The following is a 19,185-nucleotide window of genomic DNA, read 5'->3' as shown; positions in this document are numbered from 1 at the left end:
CACCGGTAGCCTACCAGCCCAACCTCCCCTCTCTCGTTTGCCTGTTGAAATCTCCAGCAGAGTCGAACTCCTGCCTCCAGGAAGGACAGCACGCTGGAAAAGAAAAAGCAATGGTGAAACGATTACTGACCCTCAAGAGCAAGCCGTTTCCAAGCCGTTTGCTCTGCAGTAAGCCATCTGCATGGACTCGGAAGGCAGCAGGCACGTAACAAGCTCCTCCAAGGCTCACAGTAGATTGTGCTGATACAGATCCTCTTAAAAAGATCCACCTGAGCCCTTTGTTTGCTTGTTTTATCATCTTCCTTGCTGTCGAGCAAAGCCAACAGCATACAGTAACACAGGTCTTACTTTTGTGTGATAAACATGCACGTGTGCACACACACAGAGTTTTTCTCCTCCAAAAAATTATATGTTAAAGGACAAAGCCCGGTCCAGGGAATCCAGTGTCAAAATATCTGTTAGCATCACCGGGACCACACTTTGTCTCAGCTACAGGGGCATTAATTGGATGCAAAATGCCATTAGATGTACATGGTTTGCTACATGCTGATAATGTGTGGTTGGAAGGGGCCGTCCTTCAGCTTAGGGCTCCCCAAACCCTTCTGATGGGATTCACCATTGCAGCCAGGCAGCGTTCCTACCCACTCCAATCCTGTCCCTAATGCCCCAGGGGAGTTTCTACACCACGGCACCCCGACATTTCGCTTGTGGGGGGGCAGGGGAGCATGGCGGGGACACAGTTACCGCCTGGGCCGCGCTGTAGCCGGCTGCAGCCATGCATTTCCCCAGTACCAGTCTGAAATGGGACACCATCTTTGGAAAATGCCTTTTTGCCTCCAGGCTCCCGGTCTGCATGATATCTTCACCCAGGTTGTTCTTGTGGGTGCTGGCTAGTGCCCCCTGAAAAGTGTCTCTGAACCCCGAGATCCAAAGCACTGCTCCCAAAGTGCAGAAGCGCAGCTCTGCGGAGGGACCAAGTGAAGCGGGGGCAAGGGAGAGGCAGACACCTGCCGTCCCTCCCAGGAGAGAGAGGGAGTTTAAGAGTTAAAACACTCATTTTTCCCGTGTTCGGTACAGCAATACGCCTGCTCATTTGGTGCTTGTCTGGTCGGATAATGGACTTGACATTCTGACACAATCTTCTGTAAATCTCCCCGACTTAATGGCTTATCATCCAGAAACCTCAGAGCCACCTGGGAGAAACACTGGTTTCCTCCCTCAGTGCAGCCCCAGCATAGTCACTTGTGTCTCAGCCCCCGAGCAAGACGGCGCACAGCTGTGTCTGTGCAAAAGCTTTGGGGGCCCGAGTTCAGCCCACAGTGGCAGAGACGGTCTTTGATGAGGGGCGCTGAGGGTAGCCAGCACTTTGCAGAGCAAAACTGAATGATGCAGACACGGGAGCCCTAAGAAAAGCAGGGCCAGTTTCCAAACCTTTGCTCCAGTGATGCATCCACACGAAACGCCCAGAGGATTTTGCGAGTGCATTGCTCACCAAACAGTCCCAAACCGTGAGCTACTGTGCATGAGCAGGGCCATAAATTCAAGCTCACAATGCACTTGTCTCAGTGACATGAAGCCATGCTGAAGGAGACAGACTCATTGCACGTGCTTTCAGACTCATCGCACGTGAGACCCCCCTCACCAGCACTGAGCTGTCTTCCAGGATCGCTAGCGGCTAACGACTTTGCTGGCGAGTGGATGGCCGTCATAAGACAACGTCAGATGTGAGCCGAGGACAATTTCCTGAAGTGATTTTTTGTCATTTGGAAGCAGCCTGGTTGTCTAAACGGCAAGTGGCTGCAAAGCGAGGGGCTGGCACTAGCACTGCTGCTCTTAGTGTAGCGGCAGGCACGCGCCTGTGAGCAGACAAGCTCACAATAAAATATAATGATCACACCCAGGAGCCAGGCAGAGGCTGAACAGACCTCACGTCCATGCACCTGCAGCTCTCCAGCCCCGAGCCCTACATGGCAGAGCCAGTGAATCTCAATCACTTGCACACCCAGATCTGCAGCACCTCTTGCTCAGCCGGGCTCACCCGCTCCACATCTCTGCCAGCGCGCCCGCTGGACCCTTCCACCCGTGGCGCAGTGCCTGCATCACGGTGGTCTAATGTTGGGTCCTCTGCTGAATGGGGGGATTGGGACGGGGGCGTCTCCATCCAGCTGGGATGAGGTTGGGACATCAAAGCACAGCTCGCGAGGCTGCAGCAAGAAATAAAGGCAGGGCAACTTGCATCTCCGCAGCAGCCGTGGGTTGTTCTCCTGGGTGGCAAAAGGATGCTGCACTTCTCACAGAATAAGCTTGCTCTGCACACGGCGAGTGCCTTAATCAGACAGGAATGCAAAACCCAGCAGCTGATTCCTTTTATGTGAAAAGAAAAACACTTTACCTGGGTCTTCCATTTTCCAGGCATTGATTTGACACCCACACACTCTCCTGGCAAGACAGAGCCTTGCTCCACTTCTTTATATCCATAAAATGTTTTAAAAAAAAGCAATGCAGAAATAGTGACGTGCGCTGAGGCTAAATTGTCTAGCACAAATCAGAAGGCACAAGGAACCCATCACTGGAGTTTCCTGGGGTCTAATTCAAGACAGAATTTGCACCAAGGGTTTTGAATTTAATTGGACTTTGCTCGCAATGAAATCAAGGGTTTGGGTTTTTGTTTTAAATAAAGAAAGGAGAGCAGTGAGCAGAGCCCTGTTCTCCTGCATCCGGGGAGGAATCCTGGAAGGCGTCATGCGACAGCGAGGTTGCTATGATAACGGTGCCGCTCCTCTGATGCACGATTTTTGACGGGGCTCCCGGAATAGATGTTTCAGATGAACGACGTTTGTCTTGGGGCACGTGAGCATCCCAGACTAGCACGTGCTTTCAACTCCCTTTTTCTTTTTAAGAATGCCCCTGTTGTCTATTCAGCCCCCCGGGCCATGATGACCGGATGTGTTTGTCCTTCGCTAGGAAAGACTGGGCCGTGGAGGGAGGGCAAGCCACCCCCGGGGCCTGAACCTGCAAACCCTTGCTCCCGTGAGCTCCCGTGTCTTGTAGCCCTTACAGGCAGTCGGGTTCCCCTTGACTTTGGCGACTACTGTGAGAAAAAGCTTTGCAAGGTCATTTTCTAAGTAAAATCAGATGCTGGATGGTGCTAATTCCTGCCTGATTTCCCTGCGCCTCCTCCTCTTCCCAAAGTTTTCAGCTACGCTGGATTTTAAAGGGGCAGAAAGCAAGCCCATGCTGTTAGCTGAGAGCCCAGGTCGGAGAGGGGCTGGAGTCTCTTAACTCGCCATCAAGTCTAGGGAGAACCAGCCCCTGCATTCATAGCCCCTCGCAGAGCGCATCCTTCGCCGGGCGAGCCGGTTAATGGCTGTGAGCAAATGGACGCAGCTGTGGCAGAGGGAAGGGGTTTGACCCATTTTACAGCACTCCAGATCTGGGGAGTCATCCCACCCGGCCTCCTCGCCCCCGACGGCTCCTACACGATCGCCTGCGTCGCAAAACAGCCCCTGGCACGAGCTGCCACCCATTACAGCAACCCCAGGTTTGTGAACAACGGCCTGGGCTTTTTATCCGCAGCGCCGCCGCCGATGTTAGAAGAGCATCCACAGCAGCTGATGGTTGCTGTGCTGATATAATCCGGGGCTCTATTTTAATCCCATTAGGATGCCATGCGGTGACTCCCAGTCCTCTCAGACTAGGAGGAACAGATGTTTCTTAATTGACGTTTCTGCTGCCCAAGACTTTGCATCATTGAAAAATCATTTCTTTGCTTTTCATGTTGACCTTCGAAGTGAGAGCCCACGGTCAGTTTTTACAGCTTTAAGTTATGTAACGGTATCGGCTGCCCTTATTCCAATTATCCACCCCTGGCTGCTACTTTCTCTACAAAGACAGCGGTCCTATAATATTAGGTCAGGATGCTTTCGCGCAGCAGATAGGTCATCCCGAGTTTGCTGGCTGCAGTTAGGATTTAATTGGCTGCTAGCGAAGTGTGAGAGGGAGCAATCCATGAGGAACTGGCCTCTTGCCCAGAGAAACGGAGACATTTTCTTGCTTCTGATTAGTTTAGACCCAGAGATGAGCTCTCCCGTCTGCACTCTTTGCAGAAGCTGGCCTTTTCCAAGGCATCTGCGGGAGGCTTTGCAGCCACGTGGGTGTGATGGGGGCACCGAGTTGTTTCAGGCTCATTTGGAAACCCCAGTCAAATAGGTTAAAACCCATCCCTTTGAATCGAATGATCTGAAAGCCAGGGAGAGATCGGGTAGGAGCACCATCTCAGGCCGGGCCAGGGGGCATCTCGGGATGGGAGTTTTGGCACCCTGCAATCACCATTCAGGATGCTTAAGTGTTATAGAGCAGGAGGGGGAAAAAACCCAGCCCACCCCACACTTCTGGTACCCGAGCACGGCGGCTCTGGGAGTTGGGGAGGAACGGGCATGAGCCGAGGAAGTTCCTGCTGGCCAGAGCAGCCGTGCCACCTGCCACACGCGCGAGCGAGCCTTTCCTGGCACCGACCGCAGCTCGCTTGCTCTGCGCTCGCCCTGGTAATAGACGTTGCAGCCAATTAAATCATTAAAACAAAGGTTTTGAGGGAGATCAGCAAAAAGACACAAACAGTTGTGCAGCCCTGCCTGGGGCCGCAGCAGCGGGGGGTCCCCCTTAGAAAGTCCGGCCCCGAAACGGGTGACTGGCTATTGGCAGCGGGTCCTTATAGCATCCAAAGCTGGCAGGATGCGAGGACCAGCGGCCTGGGGGCAGCAGGAGCATCACTCGCAGCCTCCAGCTGGGGCCTTTTGGGGCAGGGACTGCTCCTGCTCCGGCGGTCCCGTTCTTGGCTGCCGGCCGCATCCATAACGATCCTAACAAATCCTCAGCCGACACGCACGAGTGCAGCTCCAGTGATCGGGCCAATTTGCACCCGCCCAGGGCCTGGTTCTCCCTTCTCACACGCATGTGCCCCTGAACAGCAGTCACTCGTGGCCCATTGCAGCTCCCCGCCATCCTCATTCAGCGCTGAGTTTGCAATGTCTCATGAAGCCGGAGTCAACCTTGACCTCGGCACTTGGTTGAGAAAAATCACGGACTTCACGAAAATGGCCGTGTTGTTGCATAATCCCCGGTGCCCGCGTCCATGTGCCAGGGGAGGGAGACGGGCAGGAGCAACCTGCCTAATGGGGCTTCCTGACCGATGTGTGATTTCCCCCCGGCATCGACATCCCCCACAGCCGTCGGAAAGTCACGGGCACCGTCAGGGCCTGTGAGAGCGGTTGAGTCATGACTCCCCAGCTTGTGCCATTGACTCCTCAGATGAATCAAGCATTTGGTTTTTTGTCCCGAGTGTTTCATAATCCAGGCCTTGGGGAAAAAACACCTCCACGACTCAACCTCGCACCGAGCACGGGAGCGGCTCCACTAAACCGTCGTGCGACCGCTCTAGTTCTCCGACATTTGTTCATCCCGTTAGGTCTCCATGTGGCTGCTTCCATTCCTGGCCTTCAAAGAAGACACGTTTCATAAATTCAGGGTAATTCGCATCGTCACAGCCCCTCACAGGAGGTGCGAGGCTTCGGACCAGCTCTGAACGGCCTGCCCAGAGGAGTTTTCCATCTATTGACTCCTCTGTGAAATCCTCTGAGATACGAGCTGTCATTTCTACCCAGGAGAACTTTTACCATCTCTTCTCCAATGCCCGATGAAGGGTGTTTGTGCTGAAAAGCTTGCAATTAAAGACTTTTTTTTGGCAAAAAATCTTGTTGGTCTAATAATAGTTATCACCTCTACTACGAGTCCCGATTACGTTTCTTAAGTAGCGTTTCGCCAGCCCAAGAGCTTATTTAAGGACCGTCTGCCTCCTTTTCTCCTTAGGATTTGGAGCGTAGATGGATGAACAGAAAACAAACGCCAGCCTGGCCGCCAGGCTAGGGCATGCGCCTGTTCTAGCCATCGCTTCACCCAGCGACTGCGGCAAAGCCGGTGGCACGCAGGTGCGCTCAAGAGGCCTCGGGCTCGGCTGGGCATCACTCCCGAAGCTGGCGAGGAATTAAGCCTACCTCGTGCCATTGATACAAAAGGCGTCTATCGGCGGAGGAGCTGGCGGGCTGCCCACGGGACAGAAGAAACCGTACTTCCAGCCGCCACCAAATCCAGAGCTAACGGGTTCTGGACCCGAGGCCGCGCAGCGATTAGCCACGGCTCATTTCCCTTCCATTTTCAAGCCGATGTTTTGGCTGCAGAGCACAAAATGGAAAGCGATTTGACAAACGCTTTTCACTCGAGTGTTTAAAACACCCGAACTCCAAACAACGGTGATTTGTAAAAATAAACCGGGCTGTGAATTGATGTGGCGCCAGCGCGGCGCAGCTGTTAATAGCAGACGCTCCACCTGCAGCCCGAAACCTTGCTCGGGGACTTCACAAGGGCGACGTGGTCCGCGACCAAACCTCCTCGAGGGCTGAGCCGCCGGCCCTCTTCTCCGACACCGGATAACACTAGGATCACCCCAAACGCTCTCCTCCCTGGCCCGAGGCTCGGGAGTCTAGCTCCGCGGTGAGGAAAGGCAGCGGTCCCCTACGTCACCGGCTCACCTCGGTCCTTTGAAGAGCGTGAATCTGCATTTAAAAAATCACAAGTAGCAAACATCGGGTCTTTTTTCCTTGGGAGCTGGAGCCATCGTGGTGCCCATTTCCAAGTCCTCCTGCAAAAGCACGAGGGCTGGAAGAGCGCGTCTCAGCCGGATAAACCCTTCACCCTAGCCTTGGCCTGGCGCGTCTCCCACCCCCTGGGCGTGATCCAGCACAAAGCCGCACGCGTGGCGGACAACCGCTGAGGATGCTCGTGATTAAACTTGCTTTCTCCTCCGGACAGGCCCTTCCCTCCCACCTGATGCAAGGCCACACGAGTGCCCATTTCAAGTATGGGCAAAAGCCAATGCCTCCCCTTAATAGCAAAGCTGCCTGCTACATGCACAGGAGAGTCACAGCCCTTCCGATACCCCGGGGTTCGGTTTCCATCCATGCCAACAACCCCTTGCTCTGGCAGGCCTGGTGGGCAGCAGGGCATCCACGGGCTCAGGAAACATGGAAGGGACACGGGCCGGCAGTGCCGGGGGAGGAGAGGCAGCAGGACGTGAAGCAGAGCTGCTGCCAAGGCCGGTGCCTCGGGATAGGGGAGGACGAGCAGGAAACAAGCAGCTGGGGGGAGCGCGCGCCAGATGGCACCGCGGCAATACGCGTGGGACGGAGGCAGCCTTGTGCTTTTGAGTAAAAAGTTGCTGAAATGCACATTTCCCCGGAGCCTGGGGACGGTTTCTGTTTAAATCCTCCTCCCGAGAGGCTGCGCCTTGGAAACGAAGGCTTCTACCCGCAGCGTTTCTGCAAGCGCCACCCCGCTGCATTGCACATGCAGGAGCGGAAAGCAACAGTCCAGATGCCAGCAGCATGCTCCGTACCCACCCGGGCGCATGCTCTGCCCTCCGTCGCATGCCCCTGCCCCTGGAGAAAGCACGAGTGATTGCTCTCAAGCCCCCCTGAGCTGCAAAACCGAGCGAGCCGGGAGTCAGGAGGGAGCTGAGCCCACGGGGCTGGACTCTGGTTTGAGGACCTTGTGGGAAAATAACCAGCCGTAGCTAAGAAGTGTCCAGGGAAGGAGAATCCACCACAACCCCGGGTCAGTTGTCCCAGGGGTGACGCTCCCTCGTCTTATTTCTCACCTGGGTCCGTGTTGAGCTGCTGGTCAGCTAGCTGGAGGCTGGTTTGTCCTAGGACAGCAGCGAGGAGACAGGACTGACCGTTTTAGTGGACGCCGATGCAAGCTGGCTGTTTGCTCACTAGCCGGCGGTCGGGCGACCACCCCGAGTTGCGCGCGCCCAGCCCCTGGCGGCAACGAGCAATTAGCTGGCTGGGGTAGTCCCGCAGAGGCATTGCCTACAGGACTTCCTACCCCAGATGCTGGAACTGGCCCGTCCCTTGGAGGAAGACAAGGGCCAGGGCCCTGCACGTGGGGTATGCGCTGGGGTTTGGGTCTACCCCTGGCTCAGCGGGCACCCGTGTCCCTCGCCGGGATCTGAGGAGGGAGCCACCGAAGCAGGGAGCCACGCCGGAGCGGCAGCGAGGCTCGGAGCCAGCCGCCCTGCGAATCGTTTGCCTGTGAATAATTGCCAGGGGAAAGCATTTGTGCTCTCAGCGGTTCTCCTGGCAGAGCCGCCAGCGGGCACGAAGCAGGCAAGCGACCGTGAGCCAGGGACCGCGTGAAGGACACGAGGGGAAGCGGGAGGAGGGGGTGGAAGCACACGGGAGCTCCCTGCGAAGCCCAGGAGCACCGCTGAGAAATGCCTCCCGCCCACGGGAACAAGGCAGCGCCGACACGCAGACACGCGTGGCAGGGTATGCAGATAAGCAGACGTGGCCCAGGGGAGTGTGCACTTGCCCCAGGCCTTTGCTGCTGAAGGATGCAGGGTGGGAGGGTTGCATCTCTCTGCGTTTGCAGTTTGCACGGCCCCTGATCAGAGCCCCTGGCTCCTGCTGCCGCACGGGTACGTAGTGCCCCGGGACAGCCGTCAGCAGGCGGGAGGGCTGCGTCCCCACGTCCAGCATCTTCTCTTCCAGAAATGACCTGAACGTTGCAAATGTCCCGGAGAGATCTGTCCTTCTCTCAGAGACCCAACCTGGATGGCTGCCCCTTCGGGCAGCTTTGTAATGAGGAAACCTGGGAGATGTGCCCATCCAGCCCATGGCTTTCCTGCGTGGCAGGGCAGATGGCGTAGCATTTGTTACCCAGATGGACACAGCCGCTCCTTTTTGGAGAGGTTCCCGCTTGCAGTAGGAAGGGATCGGCTGCAATGCTGCGCGCGTGGCTGGCCCCTGGGAAGACGAGACACGGCTCGGCGCGGAGCCGCGTGGCTCGGTCTCATCCCGGGACCTGCTCTTCGCTCGCCGGGGGGACCACGCTGGAGCCCGTGCAGAGGGAGGGAGGGAGCGAAAGCAGGGAAACCAGAACAGCGGGAGCCCCGGCATCCAGCGAGGGGTCACAGGCCACGTCTCTCCGGAGCTAGCAAAGCTCTTGTGTGCGTGCACTTAACCCAGAACAGGCCACTGCCAGAGGCAATAGCAGCATAAAGAGAGCCCCCCTCTCATTACCAGAGCCCTCGTTGCCTTTCCTGCCAGCAGCGGGGACGCCCAGGCCCCTGGGCTACAGCGCTGCCATCCCCCTTTTGGTGGCACTGCTCTTCCCGTCTCCGCTCTCGTCCTTCAATGAGGAGAGAGCGCGAGTGTCCTCAGGGGCTGGCGGCAGACAAGGGTCTTTGGGTAGACGTGATACCTTTCATTAGAGCAGCTAAAGAGTTGGAAAAATTGTTCTTTGCAAGCTTTCAGGTGCAAACACCCTTCTTCGGGCATAGGGAGTGTCTGCCGGTGTTTTATGTGCTCGCCTGGCGGATCAGAAGCCCACATGCAAAATGCAGGCCTGCAAAAATGCAAAAGTGTGGCAGTGAGGATCAGAGGCAATGCTTCACACGGGCTACAAGGAAACGCTTGGCTCGAGCGTGGAAGGCAACCGAGCGCACGAGGAGCAGGACGGGGCCGATCCGAACGAGCGCCGCACGTTTCCCTGGCTCCAGAGGCCAGGCAGGATGGCCAGCGTCGCGCTCTGCCCCGCAGACTGCAAACTTCACGTGTCGACTCTGGGCGTCTACATTTCCACCTCTCCTTCTGTCCATTAAGGCCGAGCTTCATGAAAGTATTTGGGCGCCGTCGCGCTCGGCATTGCAGAGCCGACGTCTCGTTTGCGGCGCGCTGAGGCACTTAACAGAAAGATGCCTTCCTCGCACTTAGCGCCTGCGAATACTCACCGACTCTGAGAGGACGACAGGCGTGATCCCAGACAAGGTCGGCGGCGAGGGGGGGCCTGACACAAGCACGAGTGCTTCGGACAACGGAGCAGGAGAACGCCGACGGTTTTGCAGCTCCTTTCAGCAAACACTACGCCCGGTTCTGACACTTGAGTTAAAAATAACACGCGTTGGGCTGCGATGCTGGTTGTTCAGCAGAGACAGAAGGAAGCGGGTGCGGAGTTCACGCATCTTTCTAGCCCAGCTCTTTGCAAACAGAGACAATGAAGTTTCCATCCAGCCAGAGCAGTCATGAGGGGGGATGAATCAGCCTGGGTTACGTAAGATCCTTTCCAAGACTTCAGACAAAGCCTTGGAGAAGCTCCGGAAAAGTTGGGATGACTTTTTGGGCAGGGGAGATGCATTGCATGCTTGTGGGTGCACGCGCAGACACCTGGTATCCATTTACACGTACAGCGTAGCCGGGGAAGAGCCGCCAGGTGCCTGCAGGCCTGCGTCCGGGGTCTAGCTCTGGCGTGGGAACGCCATTCACGAGCATCCAATACATCACGCGTGTCCAAACCCTGGTCTTACAAGTGTGGCTGCCGGTCAGCGGCCTGGGCAGAGCAACCCAGAGCCGCTGCAAAGCCGCGCCGGGTCTCCGCCGACTTCCATGCAGCCCTGCCCGCTGCCACCTGCAAGGACCCGGGGCTGACGCGTTAGTCGCGGAGCAGGTTGCCCTGGGCATAGCGTGTCTGGGTCTCGGGCATGCGGCCGGAGCCTTCTCGGCAGCCGCCCGGCGGGAAGGCTGCGGACCCAGGACGAGTGAAGCGGATTCAGCCCTGTCCGCAGCCTCCCCTCCGGCTTAGGGCACTGTCTGCAGGGCCATAAATCCCTGGGGGGTGGACGGACATCTACAAGGGGCAGCCAAAGAGCCCCGAAGCGCATGGGTGCATTTGCCCATCCACAGCACTGGTGCCGCTGAACCCAGAGCCGCACACCTGCTGCGCCAGGGTCCACGAGCCCCGCGGGCAACCGGGCATCTGCACCAAGGAGGCCTGACCCCAGCCCCATCGCACTCGCCCCCCAGGACCCGGAGCGCAGGAGTGGGTGGGTGAGGCCTGCTTGGGACAGGGTGTAGCCATGACTAGGGGCCAGCCCCCCGTTCGCCGGCTTGTCCCCTCGTGCAAAGCTTTGCTCGGGTGGAAGCCAAGTCTGCTTTGCTGCCATCTAAGCACCTCGCCTCGTGCCTTAAAAGAGAGGTCTGCCCGTGCCTGCTGTCCCCCTCGGGGTGAGGGGACGAGGGTCAGCGCGTGCAGAGGGGGCTGCGTGACTGCGGCGTGTACCGCAATCAGACGGCTGCAAACTTCCCCTGCAGTGCCTCGGGCTCCCCATAGCACCCGGCATCCCCATAACAACACACTGTCCCCAGCGAGTGGGGGTGACTCCCGCCGGGGGTCCCACGCTCGGTTCCCCCCAATCCCACCGCCTCCCCGAGACCGCCTGCACGTCGGACCCTTCAGGCGTAAGGCACAGCAGCAGGACCCTCCCGCTGACCTCTGTCCTGGGCCAGGGGCCAGCTCAGGACCGACGCGGCCTGCGAGGGACGGCCCCGAAGAGGCACGAGGATGCCTCCAACATGATGGGGAACGTGGCGGGGAACGGCAAGGCTGCAGTGACACTCAGTGGCCGTCCAGCGAATCTGGCAGAGCACGTCGGCTCTACCGAAAATGCTCCCGCCATTGCCGTGAGAAGCCATCCGTGCAGAAGGAAGACGGCGGAGGCACAAAGACCCCGGGAACTTGCCTGGGGACCCACCGCAGGGGTGAGGCAGAGCCAAAAAGCCCACCCCGGTATGCCTTGGAGTCCCGGTGGCATCAGGCCTCATTGCTTTGGGTTGGGGCAACTCGCATGGGTTTTCCTGCTGTTTCCTGCAGCCCCCCTCGCTCTCAGGGGCTGCAGGCAGGCAGGACAGAGCCCCCCAAGGTCGGAGAGCAAGCACCTGGCCCCGTCGGGCCTCTCCTCCGTCCCCGCTGCATAGTGGCCTGCAGCCCCCTCCGGCACGGCCCCCAGAGCTACCAGGCAGACCGGCTGGAAGGGGGTCCCGGCCCCGGCCCCGGCCCCGAGAAAAGGCACAAGGCCAGGGCGTTTGATACTCAAAGCTTTATTCGGTTGCTTCAGCAGCAGTAGCATTCGTCACACAGTGGCATTTGGGAGAACAACGCCATCGAAAACAGCAGCCGGCCACGGGAAAGCTCGTCTCGCTTCCCTTCCTCTTCCAGGCACTCGGGAGGGGAGAGGGGCTCTAGTTGGTGGGGTGGAAAGCCCCTCGCTGATGCCACTGCATGTCCCGGATGCGCCTGACGGACTGGATCTGGGGGTGCTGGGCGCCGAACTCCGAGCTGTCTTTGTATTCCCCCTTTTCAAACAGGTACTGGTAACCTCTGTAGCCTGGGTACTGGTACCCCACCCACCTGCAACGGGAGGCGCGGCCGCGTCAGAGCCAGGAGAGAGGCCAGCCGGCCCGGCGCGGCCCCCGGAGCCCATCGCCGCCCTGCACGCGGGGTCCTAGCGGGTCGGGATGGGGCAGACGCCTTGGGGTCCCCCGGGGGTGAACCTCCCATCCCTGTGCTGCACCCCAGGGTTCAAACCGGTGCTCCCCGACCTCCTCCCAGGTCACGCCCCTCTCTCCTGCTTTCAGCCCCGGCTGCCTCCTGGCCAGGCCCGGAGCGGAGCCGCCGAGCGACCGACACGACCGCGTGCACGGATTTGACATGTAAAGCGGGGAGGTTGCTGCAGCGAGGCCGGAGAGCCGCGACCCGTCCGTGCAATGACTTTGTCCCTGGGTCGAGCCCGGAGACACGGAGCCCCGGATCCTAAGGGGCCGGGCGTGCAAGGTACTCACGTGCCACTCTGCACCCTCACGGAGGACACCTTCTCCTGGTAGCCGTGAGCGTGGAAGCTGGGCACGTCGTCATCGATGATCTCGATCTTCTTGCCAGTGAAGCTGGGGTTTTCGAAGAGAACGATCTTGTGCTCTTGGCTGTCCTGAAGGGGAGAAGGCAGCAACGGGGGGGTCAGCCGGGGCAAGGAAACGCGGTGCCTTGCAGGGGTCTTGGGGGTTATCGGGGAGTCTGGCTCCTACTGGGATGCTGTAGGGCTGGCTGACCCGTGCTCCCATCTGGGCGTGTGCACACCCCTGGGGAAGCGTGAGCATGCAGGTGTGAGCACACGGGGGCTCGCCCCCTCCTCCTCCGGCTCGCACACGGATGGGCGCCCCGGGCTCCCCTGCGCGGCTCCCGAACGCGCGCTCACCACTTTGATGGGTCGCAGGGACCCGATGATGTCGCTCCTCCGGCTGTTGGTCCAGGCATCCCAGCGCGGGTACTCTCCCTTCTCGAACACGAACTGCTCCCCTTTGCAGTTGGCCTGCTCGTAACCAACCCAGCTGCAACAGAGCCACGCACGGGCATCAGCCACGGGGCTCGCGCCGGGATGCCCTGGTGCTACCCGTCCTGAAACGCTAGTCTGGTGGTGTCTGCTCCCTGGGGCCGGAGGGACCTTAAGGGCCATCGAGCCCACCCTCGATGCACCACGCGCTCCTCCTGCTCACGGAGATGCCGTCTCCCTCGGCCCCGTGCTCAGGCTATGCGTGCCCCTGGCAGGAGGAGGGAAACTCCTGCAGCACTGCCCTTTGCCTTGCACCGGCTCTCCCCGTCGCTCGCAGCCCCTGACCCTGCCTCAGCGCCCCCGGCCCAGCCCAGGCCCGCTGCCTGCCTCCGCTCCCGGCAGATACGTACGGTCCAGAGTGCACCAGGATGGAGCCCACTTTCTCCACTCCGGCTTCCTTCAAACTGGTGCAGGACCCATTGATTTCATGGCAGCGCCCCTGGAAGTTTTCCTGCTCGAAGATGGCGATCTGCAACGCAGGACGGAGCCGTGTGAGCCACGGTGCCCACGCCCGGAGCCGGGTCGCGTATCCCTGCCTGGCACCCGGGGCCTCTCCCACGAGCATCGCCACCCACCTCGGTGACTCCCGGCACGGACCGGGCTCCGAGCTGGGCCGTTGAGATGCATACGAGCCCCTGTTTGGTGCTGCACCCACACACCCTTGCAGAGGGTCACCTAGGGCTGTGCTCGCCTTATATCCTTGCTACAAATACCGAGCCACTTTCACACCTGGTCCCCGAGTCTAGGCCAGGAAACACATGGCGCGTGTGCAGCCCGGACCCTCCCTGTCAGCACACGGCGGGGCCGCGCCGAGCATTTCCTCAACCCTACTGACCACCCCAAGGCTTTAAACCTCGGCCGGCAGGTTGCCTTCCAGCCGGAGGCCCAGGCCGCTCCGGCGGGGCAGCGTCTGGTCCCCGGGGGTATGTGAGTCCCAGCAAGATCAACAGGGATTAGGGATGGGTGGAGCAGATTAAGGCACCGTCCAGTGAGCCGGGATCTGCCGGCTCAGCATGGGTTTCATGGGTCAGCGAAGCTACCAGGAGAGGATTTGTTGTGTCTGCAGGGAGCAGATGGGATTAGGGGCTCTTTCCAACCGTGTCCGTAGGAGCTCGACGGGGCCTGAACGAGGGCACGGCGCCCACCGCCCCACCATCGCCCACTCCCGAGGGACGAGCTGAGCACCGAGACGCTTGTAGCAGCCTCGTCCTTGGTCCCATCTGCCCGCATCGAGGCGCATGGGGGACGGGGCTTTATTCCTCCCTTGCTCTGCATTATTCGTTAGCACGCTGGGCCCATCCCGAGTCACCACCGGTGCGAGGAGGGTGCCGCGGGCTCGCGGGACGCTGCCAGCCGTAGGGCGCACGTCCATCTCAGCCGCTAGCCGGATGGTGCTTCAGGGCCAGAGCCGAGCAAGGTGCGGCTAAGAGCAGCCCACTCCCCCCATTCCCATCTGCAGCGTCAGAGAGAGGAGAGCCCCGGGCTGCACGCTGGGCCAGGATGGGAGACGGGTATTTGCACGCGTGCACGCGCTTTGCACCGGACAGGTCGCCTGCTCCGGCTCCCGGCGCGGCCCGCGAGGGACAAGGACTGACCTTCGGGTTGGTCTGTTGCTTAGAGAGCGGCAGGTGATGTTCAGAAGCCATGCTGACCCAGGTGGGCTGTTGCTTTGGGGAGAAAACGCGACAGGTTAACAGTCTGCGCTGACCGCTCGGCCAGGACCCTGCACCCCGTCTCCGCGGGTCTTTCTAAGGGGTCGTTCGATGCAAGTGTGGGAGCAAGGGTGGGGAAAGGGTGGGCTCGCTCCCCCATGCGAACTGCCCCGCTACGATGGGGGCGCACGGGGATCTGTAGCAGAGCCGCGGGGCCCGACGACTCCTCCGGAGGGACGAGACAGGAGAAAGCAGCCGAAACGGGGCTGCGGCGCGAGCGAGGAGGATGGACCGCCGCGGGTCCCTTTATGCCAACGCCGGGCAGAACCAGACCAGAGACAAGCGCCTTCCCGGGCACCGACAAGGGAAGAGCCGAGGCCTGCGCCCCCGGGGTGGAAAGGGGAGCGACTTCTGCCCGAGCTGCTCCCCAGCTCCGTCCTCCACGGCCCGGGCCGTGCACCGCGGTTATAGGATTGGGGCAAGCCCAAGCCTCGGGGACCTTCGCGGCGCCGGAGAAAGCGACGGAGGATCCGGAGGCTTTTCCCCACGACTCTCACCCAGCAACGTGAGCGGCGGGTGACGCCAGGGCGAGGAGCGCCAGGACCCAGCAACGTTCAGCGTTATTCAAAATCCAAAGCTCAGACCCCGGGAAAACAAGCGGTTCCCTCCTAAATGCGATCAGGCCATCCCGGCCGCGGTCTGCTACCAACTCACTGCCTTCCTCTCCCGGTTGCCTCCTCGCCGGACCAGAGCCCGTGCTCCAGCTATTTTGCCTTGGCCCGGCGTGGCGATGGAAACCAGAGCAAAGAAGGAGAAGAGAGAGAGATGTTTCTTACCCGTTGTACCAGTACCTGCTTGAGCCAGTGCCGGGCTGGGGCTGAGGGTGCAATTTATACCGCGGCGCGGGGGAACGGTGCCAACGCTATTTACAAACTAGCCCGCGCCGCGCCCCGAGGGAGAATGCGGGATTAGCCCTCAATGGAAACGCGGGTCAGCTGGTCCGCCGGCACCATTGTGTCGCGAAGCCCCGAGCCGGGGAGGTATTTCATTAGCTGTCACATTTGCAGCGCCTGCTTTGTCAGGTTTGTTGGCAAGGAGCTTTGCAGTTTGCAAGTGTCAGCCAAAACGCGCGCCAAGGCCGGGCCCACCGCCCTCAAACAATGCCCCGCACAGCCCTGTTTCAGGGCTTTTGGAGCCAGAGGCTTGATCCCTGGAACAAACCGGCCCCCGGCCCCCCCGCTAGCAACACAGAAAACCTGCTGAGCTCAGCTGCCTCCACCCGCGCGAGCAACACGCCGGGGCCGTGCGAAGCACGGGAAATCTCTGCCGATGCCCAAGCCTTTGCTTTCCGCAGCGAGAGGGGGTGCACGTGCCAGCGGTACGTTGAGCCCGCGAAGGCCTGGAAGGAGGCTGACTTGTACGGGGTGCTGCTCCCCACGGCAGTATCCACCACGAGGCCTTCGCACGTGGCCCCCCTCGGAGATGCCGCTTGTAGCGCGTGGCACGGCGCGGGACCCCAGCCCCACGCGTGGCTTCCCTGGCCAGGCCTTTGGGAAGCCGCCCCAGGAGCTGGCAAGCCCGTGAGTCCTTGCTGGGAGCGTGGAGACCACGCGGGCGTTTCGTTCGCACGTCTAGGGCCCGGTGCTTTGCTCGCTGACCCCGACGCGCCAGCGCTGAAGCGAACGGCAGGACAGCAGGGCAAAGCTGGCAGGGGCAAAAGGCCTTCAGCCCGGTGCAGGCAGGCTGGGCACGAGCCCCGGCTCCCAGCTGCCCCCCGGCAGGCAATGCTCGTTATACTGAAGTCAGGGGTATTTGCACGCCTGCCCATGTCCCCGCCGCTCGGGCCTCCGACAGCGCCTGCTCCTCCGTGCAGACGGAGCGGCCCGACGGTGCCAGCGGAGACGATTTCAGACTCGATTACCTCCCCCGTTCGAAGCCCGTTACTCCTCCACGGAGCTGGTTTGAGCAGTGTTCAAACACGGGAAGGGAAAATGCCCGTGACCGCAGCAGCTTTCTCAGCCCATGAAGATGCTCACGGGAAGCAGTCCCGGGACCCCCCTGCGACCGCTGCACCGTCTCCCCCCCACGTCGACCTGCAGCAGGAGGCACGAGCTGTGCGCCACGAGACCGGAGACGCCGGCAGGACGCGCCCAGCACTGACCCCAGGCCGGCGTGAGGGCGAGGGACTTGGAGCGAGGCCCGAGGCCGGTCCTAACGCTTCCCAGGACAGCCGGGCCCTTTTCCTAAAGGCTCTCAGGGCAAGGCAGAGCTCACCCCAATCCCGCCCCAGCCGAGCACCCCGCCTGGCAGCTGTTGAGGGGTCGAGGACAAGGGGGAGCTCCCAGCACCGGACCACCCTCAGAGCTGCTAAATCTCCCGCTGGTCCCGTGCCTTGTGCGTGCAGACAATTGCTTGCGATCCTCCTCCTGCCGCCCCGTCTGCACTGGAAGATTTGCCTGATCGCTCCGTCTTCTCTCTCGAGACTCACTAACCCCACGTCTCCCAGCCTTGCCTCGTATGCCTTCCCCCCGCCGTCCCCACCCTTTTCTTTGCTCTCCTCTTTCCAACCTCCCCTTATCCTCCGACACGCTCCCGTTCACATCCCCCTCCGTGCTCGCTGCATCCTGCAGAGATGGGGACTGCGCTGGAGACGGGTCCATCTCCTGGTGCCGAGCAGAGACCTGCCTTGCACGGGGAGAGCAAGGGCAGCACAAACCCCAGCAAGTGACCGATCGTCACGTCCTCCCGGACAGGTCACAGCGGCCTTCTCCATAGCCAGGCCCGGTCTGGCCGCGGTGGGCGGCAGGCTGCTCTCAGCACCTCTTGGGTTTCATCCCCCCCTTATTTTGGGGGGGGAAGTAAAGTGCACTAAAACACACTTCCAGGTGGAAGCATTGCCTGGAAACCTCTCGTTGCAATGACGTTGCTTGATGGTTCGGAAGGACGTTGCCGAGCAATTCCCGGCACCCGGGACTGGAGAAGCTCCAGTTTGGGAAGCGCCGGAGCATGGAGGAAAGCAGCCTTGGGGGACCGCCGGCACGCGGCGATGAGCTGCTACGGGCCCATCCCGCCCGGGCACAGCGGTGGGGGCCTCTTTGAGTCAGCCGACACCACCAGGGCACGAGCGTCTGGCAACGCGGAGCTCCGGGCACGGGGCTGGTGGTCATGCAAAGCTTTGTGCACAGTCCTGTACCCCGGTGCACAACCACGGCCACACGCTGCCCTTTCTGCACCGTCGCTGCAGCAGCTGAGGTCCCCGAGCCCTGCCTGCCCATCCCGGCACCCGGGAGGAGACGGGCTCTGGCACCAACTTGCCTGGGCCGGGGTGGGACCGGCTAGGGCTGCAGAGAGCCCGGGATCGTGGTGCTCAGCTCCCTGCCCTGCGAACTACAAGGCTCTCAAGCACCTGGGGCCTCTCTCAGTGTCTCCCAGCAAAACCCCTGCACCGCTCTCGTTACAGCAGCCCCGACGGTCCCAATGCACGTCCCCCAAGCTGAGCCCCCGGCCGGTCCTCCACACCCCACCAGCTCTGCCGCAAGGACGGAGGGCGATGCACATGCCCCTGGGCTCCCAACACCGCTGCTAGGCTGCCCCTTCCCAGCCCGTCTCCCTTTCGGGCCCAGCTGTTGCATCGTGTGACAGCACTGAGATGCAGACACCAGCGCCAAGCCTCTCCTGCAGACGAGCCCGGAGCCACGGGTGCCTGCTCTGCTCTGTGCCACCCCGTGCCAAGACGGAGCAGGCGCATGGGGAGCCCTGGCCCATCGGGCATGCAGATGGCATCAGGGCTGAGAGGCAGCAGCCAGAGCTGGGCTTTTTGCAACGCTGCAGCCTTTTTGCAATACCCTGAAGGATGGTACTCACTTCCCTTCGTCCCAGGTGGCTGGGGCAGGAGCACCAGGGGTAACAGCCCAGGGTCAGGCACACAAACCCCTTAGGCACAGATCAGGGCCTCATTATGGTGCGTGAATCGTAGTTTGGCAACACTGGGGACCCATCAGTGTCCTGCCCAGAGCTCCTGGCTCTCCAACAGCCCCTCACTAGTGCCAAGGACAGGCCAACCCCGGCCGCATGCAGTGCACCTCCAAGCGGGCAGCACCCCCGGGTCCGGGACAAGAGAGGATGGGAGAGTCCCAGCCTTTTCCACCCTGGGACCCCTCGCCCTGGGGCAGGACCCAGCCCTGCTTGGCAGGCGCAACCTCCCAGGCCGTGCGCCCCGGGTGCATTAGCCACCGCGCCGATTCCACCCCCCCGCGCCCA

At 60.7% G+C, this 19,185-nt stretch overlaps 1 protein-coding gene across 1 annotated transcript; it reads right to left on the bottom strand.

Moving 5' to 3' along the window:
- Positions 1-12,068: 12,068 nt before the first annotated feature.
- Positions 12,069-15,891, bottom strand: CRYBB2 (crystallin beta B2). The gene is made up of 6 exons (XM_006015218.2): positions 15,762-15,891; positions 14,869-14,940; positions 13,624-13,742; positions 13,139-13,271; positions 12,729-12,871; positions 12,069-12,297 (listed from the first exon to the last, which is right to left on the bottom strand). Exons 2-6 carry the CDS (start codon positions 14,917-14,919, stop codon positions 12,129-12,131), a joined length of 615 nt encoding a protein of 204 aa, XP_006015280.1. The 5' UTR covers positions 14,920-14,940; positions 15,762-15,891; the 3' UTR covers positions 12,069-12,128.
- Positions 15,892-19,185: the final 3,294 nt, after the last annotated feature.

Source organism: Alligator sinensis, unplaced genomic scaffold, assembly GCF_000455745.1.
Source record: "Alligator sinensis unplaced genomic scaffold, ASM45574v1 scaffold628_2, whole genome shotgun sequence".
Lineage (NCBI taxonomy): Eukaryota > Metazoa > Chordata > Crocodylia > Alligatoridae > Alligator > Alligator sinensis.
The sequence above is the reverse complement of the archived record's forward strand: the minus strand, read 5'-3'. Positions and strand labels throughout refer to the sequence as shown.